This window comes from Melanostigma gelatinosum (assembly GCF_949748355.1).
Source record: "Melanostigma gelatinosum genome assembly, chromosome: 11".
Lineage (NCBI taxonomy): Eukaryota > Metazoa > Chordata > Actinopteri > Perciformes > Zoarcidae > Melanostigma > Melanostigma gelatinosum.
This window is the reverse complement of record NC_136644.1, coordinates 25,567,653-25,576,528: the sequence shown is the minus strand read 5'-3', so window position 1 is coordinate 25,576,528 and position 8,876 is coordinate 25,567,653. Positions and strand designations below refer to the sequence as shown.

General features: G+C 47.9%; 1 protein-coding gene across 1 annotated transcript in view; it reads right to left on the bottom strand.

Moving 5' to 3' along the window:
* Window positions 1–8,078, bottom strand: part of LOC306785093 (slit homolog 1 protein-like) — a gene marked incomplete at its 5' end in the record, with an annotated part of 100,001 nt that extends 91,923 nt beyond the window's left edge. Inside the window, 4 exons of the mRNA XM_079279318.1 lie at window positions 1–35; window positions 128–199; window positions 736–807; window positions 7,759–8,078. The exon at window positions 1–35 is cut by the window's left edge and continues 37 nt beyond it. Of these exons, the coding sequence (XP_079135444.1) occupies window positions 1–35; window positions 128–199; window positions 736–807; window positions 7,759–8,078 (499 nt within the window). The remainder of the gene's footprint in view (window positions 36–127; window positions 200–735; window positions 808–7,758) is intronic.
* Between the last annotated feature and the right edge of the window lie 798 nt (window positions 8,079–8,876).

Here is an 8,876-nt window from a genome sequence, read left to right as displayed (position 1 = left end):
CTGGAAGTTGGCCGAGATGGTTCTTGTTGAGGCGACTGGAGGAACAGAAACACGTTGGATTAGCGAATGCCGACGTGAAATAGAAGTGTGTGTGTGTGTGTGTGTGTGTGTGTGTGTGTGCGCTCACAGTCTCTCCAGCTCCTTCAGCTCATCAAAGGCTCCTCGCTCCACGTGACTGATCTGGTTCTCCATCAGATGGCTACGATAACAATAAAAGAGACAAAGAAATGAACACCGAACACACATGAAGGAATATATTGCTGTTGATTCAGACACGTATTCTTATTATGGTCTGATCAAAGGTCCTCATAGCTTTATGTTCCTAAAATATAATTAAGAAAACAAAAAACTTTGACGTGTTGTTATATTTTGCCTTTACAACATAGTGGACCACCGGTGTCACACTCAATCCCCTCCTGACAGCAACGAGCCCCGGGGGCCCCCAGCGGGCTGCTGATCTGATCTGAGCAGGCCTCCTGAGGAGTCATTCGTTCCCGGCCCGTCGTCTCTTTTAACACCTCGTGTCCGTCGCTGACGCTCCGCAACAGTCCCGGTCATCGGGTCAACACGGGAAACCCACTCTCCCAGAGGGCCACGTGCACCCGGGTCAAAGGGCGGCGGATGAACCCCTCCCTGTTGTAAATGTGACTGACGCCCAAAACAAGCACCTGTGTGTGGCTCGCGTGTCACTGCGGAGCATCGCTCTGTGAACGGGTGAATGCGGCTGCCACTTACAGGACCCTGAGGTGTTTGAGGCCAGAGAAGTCCGCCTTGGTGATGGTCGTCAGGTTGTTTCCGTTCAGGTCGCTGAAAAACAAGCAAACGGGACAACAGCAGCAGATCAGAGAGCAGGAAGTGAAGCGGCTCAATGTCGGTGCGTTCAAAATACTCAATGAAATCTGAGACACGTGCAACATGACATGGTGCAATTGAAAATGTTGTGGATCGGTCGAGATTCAAGGACCACTGATTGGTCGATGCAGCAACCTCCGGTTCTGCCGAGTGAAACCGAAACCAAAGTGCCTTAAAGCTGCATTCTCTCTAGTGTCCACCAGGGGGCGACTCCTCTGGTTGTATAGAAGTCTATAGAAAATGACTCTACTTCTCTCTTGATTTATTCCCTCAGTAAACATTGTAAACATGAGTTTATGTCTCAATCTCTAGTTTCAAGTCTTCTTCAATCCAGCGTGATGTTCATTTCGTACATTTAGAGTCAAGTAGATCATATCTGGAGCTCCCAGAGACGTATACGTCTCTACGTCACTCCTCCGCATTCCAAACATGGTACCTTGTGTGTGTGATCAGTTTTACTCTATTTTAGCAGCCACGTGATCCGGCGTGTATCATCCTCGAGCTCTATTTGTTCTGAAGATGAAGCTTTCCAAGGACACTTTCCATCAACGTACGCTGTGGAAGTGTCCGTGTACTGTACAGCCCATTGTTCCTGCTCTTTCAACTCATTTTCAGTTTGCAGAGAAGAGTTTTTTGTTTTTTTTACTGTGGGAGGTCACTGCGAGGGCAATCTGCATGTCTTTGTTTTGTTTCACTGTAAATCAGCCAGCGTCAGCTGAAAGCTGCAAGAAGAAGCGACCGAGCTCCTCAGCTGCTCCCTGCAGGGCGTCAGTGCTGCTGCACTCACTCCAAGCCCCTCACGGTGGAGGCGCCAGGCAGTTGGTAAACACACTTGAGGTAGAAGCTGTTGTCAGTGCGTGTTACGTGATATTGTCATTAGGCCGGCTCCGTTCTCAACACTGGCTGCTCCCACACCGGGAGGGGTTCAACCCTCCGCCCTCATTGTCCGCTTTGATTGACAGCTGCGGAGAAAGAGAGGGGATGATGTCACTCTTCCGACGAGGCTTTGTGGAAGGAGAGGGAAACTGAACCCAGTGTGCGTACCAGTGTGTGTGTGTGGTGTCATGTTACTGTACTACTGTGAAGGGTGGAGCAGAGTGTGACCTTGTCCTGTACCGTTTAAGAGAGAGAGAGAGAGAGAGACAGAGAGAGCGCGAGAGCGCGAGAGCGCGAGAGCGCGAGAGAGAGAGAGAGAGAGAGAGAGAGAGAGAGAGAGAGAGAGAGAGAGAGAGAGAGAGAGAGAGAGAGGACCCACGCCGGTATGATCTCAGATTTTCAAAGCGATATTCTTTTTGGCGGGACCAGTACACGCCGGCACCCTTTGCTTCTGAAAAGTGAAGCCAATGCTGATTCACCAGGTGCTGAATCCTCAGTGTGTGACTGAATGAAGGGGACACAACATGGAGGCAAAGATGTCTGTAAAAGTCAATCAACACCATAATTAGAAGACTGAAAACAACAACCGTAACGGCAACATGCAACAGGATTGGGGGATTGGAGTCACGGGGAAGTCAGAGATGCACATAACACACGTGCTCCTCTCTTCTGTTATGTGAAATCGTTACTTCCGCTTCCTGTCAATGGATTGGCGACGGACGCAGGTCTCTTACAAGTGATCAATCCAGTTGTTGTTTTTGTTGCTTTGGCTCTCGCAGCTGCTCCAACAATGTCACACGAGCTGGCACGGAGGACTGCAGCACGAGAGTCAAGGCTGTGGCATTTATTTTGGAGTGGAAGGCGACGTAATCTCATCCTACGGGGAAAAGAAACATTTTTGGAGGTCTTACAGTCTGAGGGTGGAGGTAGTACTGAGAGGGGGGGGGGGCAGACTGCAAGAGATTGGCTGGGACGGACGGAGGGAGGGATGGATGGATGGAGACGGGGTCCAGAATCACTCCCTGGATGTGTGTGAAATCACGCCGACAGTTCGACCGCACAGGCAAAACAAGCACGAGGAGGGAGAGAGATGAACAGCGAGGCGATGGCCATGTTGTCGCGTACGGATACTCGGATACACACACACACACACACACACACACACACACACACACACACACACACACACACACGAGTCTGAAAAATATCAGCCGCTGATTGCAAAGAAATCCTCTGCAGCCCTGACGAGGCGTGGTTAATGGAGTTCTGTGCAGCATGGCGGGGTCAGGGGTCAGCCGAGCGACAGACTCCCCTCGGGTGGCGACTCGGCCAAACAATAGCTCATTAAAGCAGAACGCGTCTCACACACACACACACACACACACACACACACACACACACACACACACACACAGTCACAGCCTCAGTGGGCAGCGAGGCAGTTGATCCGCTCAGCTCTGCTCTCCACTGTTAGATCTGACATATAGACAGGAAATATAGAGACGACAGTGAGTAGAGGCACTCATCCAGAAGTAGAGCCGAGTATCGAATCCTTTTTAAGCGCCATTAATTCCTCAACAGAGTGAAGCATCGAACACTGTGTCACAGTCACGTCACCCATTGGTCAGTGGACCGAGTCACAGTCACGTCACCCATTGGTCAGTGGACCGAGTCACAGTCACGTCACCCATTGGTCAGTGGACCGAGTCACAGTCACGTCACCCATTGGTCAGTGGACGGCCGTGTTGAAGTCCTGAGTTCGGCATTTTGGCCGAAGGGAGCGAATGCAAGTTTTAAGACATGCAGCATTGGATCCTGATCACATTGTCAGGGAGGGGCATTAAACTGCCAGTATTTAAAGTCAAATCATCACATTTCTTACCAACCCTTTTAAAAAGCAATACCTATTCAGAGCCATTGTGTGCAACCCGGGGCTGGTTTCTTTGGTCACACGAGAACAGAGCAACCAGCCCAAGACGTTACTGAGCTGGAGGTTTCTCAGGACCTTCAGTTGGAAACATCTGATTGTGGCCAATGCCCCCCCACACGCCGTCCTGCTGCTCTCAACCGTCATCTCCCCACCAGCAAAAGACAACCACTGAAATGTTACAGAGTCGAGACAGGACTGCACTGCAGATGTATAAGCAATCTTAGTCCCCCCCCCCAACACCTCTTTCATAGCACCATCCTTCCCTCTGTCACCTCCCCTTCTACCCCCTCCCTTATTTGGCCTCTCGTCCCTCCTCCTGTTCACTCCCTTCATCACATCTTTCTCCCCAGATGCAGCACTGTGGCTGTGACTATACACACACACACACACACACACACACACACAGATCTAATGACACTTCATTAGCGGCGTCTGAGGGGCTGCGGGGGAACTGGTTAGATGATTATAAGAGATGGACAGAGAGAGAGACAGAGGGAGAAGCTGAGGTGGCAGGCATTGCTAATGAAACAAAGTGTGTGTGTGTGTGTGTGTGTGTGTGTGTGTGTGTGTGTGTGTGTGTGTGTGTGTGTGTGTGCGTGTGTGTGTGTGTGTGTGAGAGAGGGAGACGGAGACAAAGATTGGGAATTGATATTGAAATGGAAGAAAAACTAAATCATTCGGCTCCTTTACAACTCTTTTTAAGATAGAGCAACCAACTCAACGCCATTCTGTTTGTGCTGCTCACAGTAGTGGAACAAACTAAAATCTAGCATGTCTCTTTCCAGAGACAATGTCCAGGTTACTCTGGATAAACCAAAGACGTCTCTGTGGACAGTTTCCACGTTCCCAAAGGGAAACAGCTGACTGAGGTCTGCGGGTCGTCCTGAGGGATCTGGACAGCTTCAGGAAGTCGTGTCGTGTGTTCACTCTCCAGAACGTAAAGTCGATGCAACGTCCTCAGAAGTGTGCTGTGCGTTCTGTGGTCTGTGTGACTCTAAATGGACCATAATGTACTAAATGAACATCATGCTGTGTTGAAGAAGACTTGAAACTAGAGATTGAGACATAAACTCATGTTTACAATGTTTACTGAGGGAATAAATCAAGAGAGAAGTAGAGTCATTTTCTATAGACTTCTATACAACCAGAGGAGTCGCCCCCTGGTGGACACTAGAGAGAATGCAGCTTTAACACATGAAGCATCGGCTTCACTCTTCAGAACCATGATGTTCATTTAATAAATGATGGTCCATTTAGAGTCAAACCATAAAGCATAAAGCAGAGTATGCATCAATATAACAACATCATTTTAAGGGGCCATTGCTCATTATTATCAAAATGACCATTTTCTTTTTACAAAACAACAATAGCCGACAATAGTTTACTGTGCGCTTGTGTTTCTTCGAGCAGGAAACAAACCGATTGATTTAAACTCTGGGTTTGAACTGGTCTGCTCTCTTCAACAACTCCCAAACATCACTCCTCCAGTACAAAGACATTTAGGATTGACCGGCGTTTCACCGACACCACGGCGCTTAAGTCCGGTCTCTTCTCTCGCTCGTGGACACGTCTGCACAGACATCCTCTTCCTCTCACACACGCTCAGCTCAAATAACCGTTCTCACCGGGGCCCGGAGGGGCATCCATTTCTCCGCGTTGCCATGACAATCCAAGGAGGGGGGGGGTTAGTGTGACTGGTGCAGTCACCTTGATGAATTACCCTCTTATTGCTGCCCGTCTCCCAGGGAATACTGTACACACACACCAGTGACTCTCTCTCCCCCAGCGGCTAGCTGTCCAGCTGACACACACACTCAGATCACTTTACATGCTAATTGGGCGACGAGCCCTTTTAACAAATAGCTGTTTAATGAGTTACTGCAGGGCAGAGGCTGTCTGCGTCTGCAGGACGGTGGACTGCTGCTCAGGGAGGAGGAAAGAATCCAGAGGACACACCGAACGGCACGGAGTGACCCGGACCAGTAGCCTATCAGACGCTGAGCATCCTGGCATAAAATGTCATGACATGAACTACATCTTCCCGCTCGACGGAGTGAAACTAGCAATAAAACGCGTGTCAGCGGGTGACACAATAAAGGATCGTTTAACTCAGTTACAACGACTTTGTCCGGGAGGAAACCATCTCAGGGATGTAGAATAAAAAAGACAAACGAGCACGCGGGTCTGCAGGCTCACAGCTGATTTTTTCCAGGCCATTCGTCTTTGACCGGGGGGGCCCGAGGCCCCGGCCCCCCCGGTCATAAAGATATCAGCCTCAGAGCGGAAAACATCCTCCACGCTACAGTAAACCAGAGAGGAGGAAGGATAATGTGTCTCTGCCGGGCACCGCTGACAATCATCAATTATTCACACACACACACACACACACACACACACACACCCTGTATATATATATATATATATATATGTATATATATATATATATATATATATATATATATATACATATATATATATATATATATATATATATATACATATATACATATACATATACATATATATATACATATATACATATACATATACATATATATATACATATATACATATATATATATATATATATATATACGTATATATATATATATATATATACATATATATATATATATATATATATATATACGTATATATATATATATATATATATATATATACATATATATACATATATATATATATACATATATATATATATATATATATATATATATATATATATATATATATGTATATACATATACACAAACACACAACGATGCAATGTTCATTAGGTTTTAGTTTTTTTTAAATAAAAGATGAGAGGAAAATTCTCTCGAACAACATTTGAAGATATTGGGGACATGACTTGCATTTCTGGGCTCATTTCTTTGGGAGCATCTTCGTTTCTTTTGTAGATAATTGTCAAAAGGGTTGAAACGGTTGCACTACAGCAGAGGTTACGCAGCAGTGGCAGTAAATCAGAATCAAACAGCGAGGGTTCATTCAGCGAGCACAAGGAGAGGAAATGACTGCGAGAGGCAGCAATTAAAGACGCCGACGGTGTCATCAGCGGACCACAATGCAGTGCAGCTACGTTACATCTTTGAGAGGATCAGTATGACCGTAACTTTGGGGTTTTTTTGGAACATTTGGCTTGTTCGCGCTGCTTCTCCGGCGGCTACGGACACTCTCATTGCACCCGTTGGTTTGTTGACTGCCGTTTCGAAACCTTGAGTTCAGCGATTTGGATTGAGGCCGTCGCCATCTTGGTTTTCTGCAACCAGTGAATGGATATCTGGACTGAGGAGGAGTGACGTAGAGACGGCATATTCGGCTCTGGTACGGACCTGTCAATCACAGTAAGCCCCGCCCTATGCTACTCCGACTGCTTTTTAAATGTTGGAACACATCGTAAAGACAAATCAACCATCTGAGTTTTGTCAGTGGTGGTTTGTTTCCCCCTTTAGTGATTTGACTGTCTCCACCATATGTACAAACGTTATGTTGTATTGTGAGTCTGTCTTACGGCAAGAGGTGCAACATACACAAACAAAATGAGAACATCTGGGCTTCTATCAGGTCGGTTAGTCGACCAATCGGTCATTTTGGTTTCAGTCAACTAAGATTTATTCGTCAATTAGTAGTTTTTTTATGCTTTTCTCGTGCTGAGTGACGTATTTCAAACACAAGATTTAAACTGGAGAAACTGAGCTTTACAGATCTATTGATTAAATCGACTAATTGTTTCGTCAACTGAGAATTTCTTGGGTGGAGGACGGCCCAAGAGATTATCGTGAAGTTGTAGCTGAACAAGATAGAGAGATGAGGTGAATGAGGAAGGAGCAGGAGAGAAGAAGACGATATGCTTGGAATTTGTCTCTCATAGGCGATGAGGAATTTACACACTGAATGATATTTGTGAATCGTGATAAGATGGAAAAAATGACAGAAAAATTAACCTTGTGCTGGCAACAGGGAACAATTACAGGAAAGAGCAATGATGCCGCAGACCAGCACTCTGAATCCTGTGAGTCAAGTGGAAAAGTGTGTGTGTGTGTGTGTGTGTGTGTGTGTGTTGGTGCAGGACTACTCACAGCCTCTCGGTCCCTCTGGGGATGTTCCTGGGTACGGAGTGGAGCCCCAGGCCATGGCAGTCCACCGTGTTCCCCAGGCAGCTGCAGGGAGCGGGGCACGCCTCCACACCCCGTCCTGCCACCAGCACCAGGACTCCCCACGCCAGCATCATCCGCAGCCCAGACGGATGAGCTCTGCCTGGGGCCGCCGCTGCCGCCGTCCTCCAGCCTCCTGACCCAGCTTCATCACCGCTTCTCCCAGCAGGCATCCTGCTCTTCTCCTGCGGCACTCCACCACACTGCAGAGACCAGCCGACAGATCCTCTCCCCTCCTTCACCATCCTTCTTCCAGGGAAGACTGACCGCCACCAGCAGCACCAGCAGCACCAGCAGCACCAGCAGCACCAGCAGCAGGACAACACCTCCAAAAGTGCACGAAAATGCTTAAAGTCCAACGAGTGAAATGCGTGAAAGAGGCTGAGACAGAAGGCAGCACAGCCAGGTGAAGTTCAGCTGCAACTTGATGTCAAGGAAAAAAGACAAGTATATCCTCCTCTTCTTCCTCCTCCTCTTCCTCTTGTTGTCTCTGGCTTTAGAGCTCCCTCCAGTTGGCTTCTCTTCTTCTACTCCTGTGCTCTCTCTCTCTCTCTCTCTCTCTCGTGCAGCCGTACAGTGTTTGCCTCTCCCCTCCACTTTTCATTGAGTCATTGTGCACTGAACAGTGAGCCACTAGAAAAAAAATAGAAAGAAAGGGGGGGACTCCCTCACTCCCTCTATCTCTCTCTCTCACACACACACACACACACACACACACACACACACACACACACACACACACACACACTCTGAGCAATCATCCATCAAAAGCTTTTACAAATAACAGCACTGAGACTCCTCCCACGCACCCCCCCCTCCCTCCGCCTCCAGTCACACAGTCTCACACACACACACACACACAGCACCCGGAGTGAACTCACATCTATTCAGTGACAGCAGTAGCCGCCACCTCCAGTGACGGCAGCCTTTTTGTCTCTCTCCCTCTCTCGCGCTCGCCCACACGCGCTCTCCTCCTTTGGGCAAGAAAAGGGGGGGGGGGGGGTTCTGCTAAACGTGATAAGATTCGGTTCAGTGCCATGACA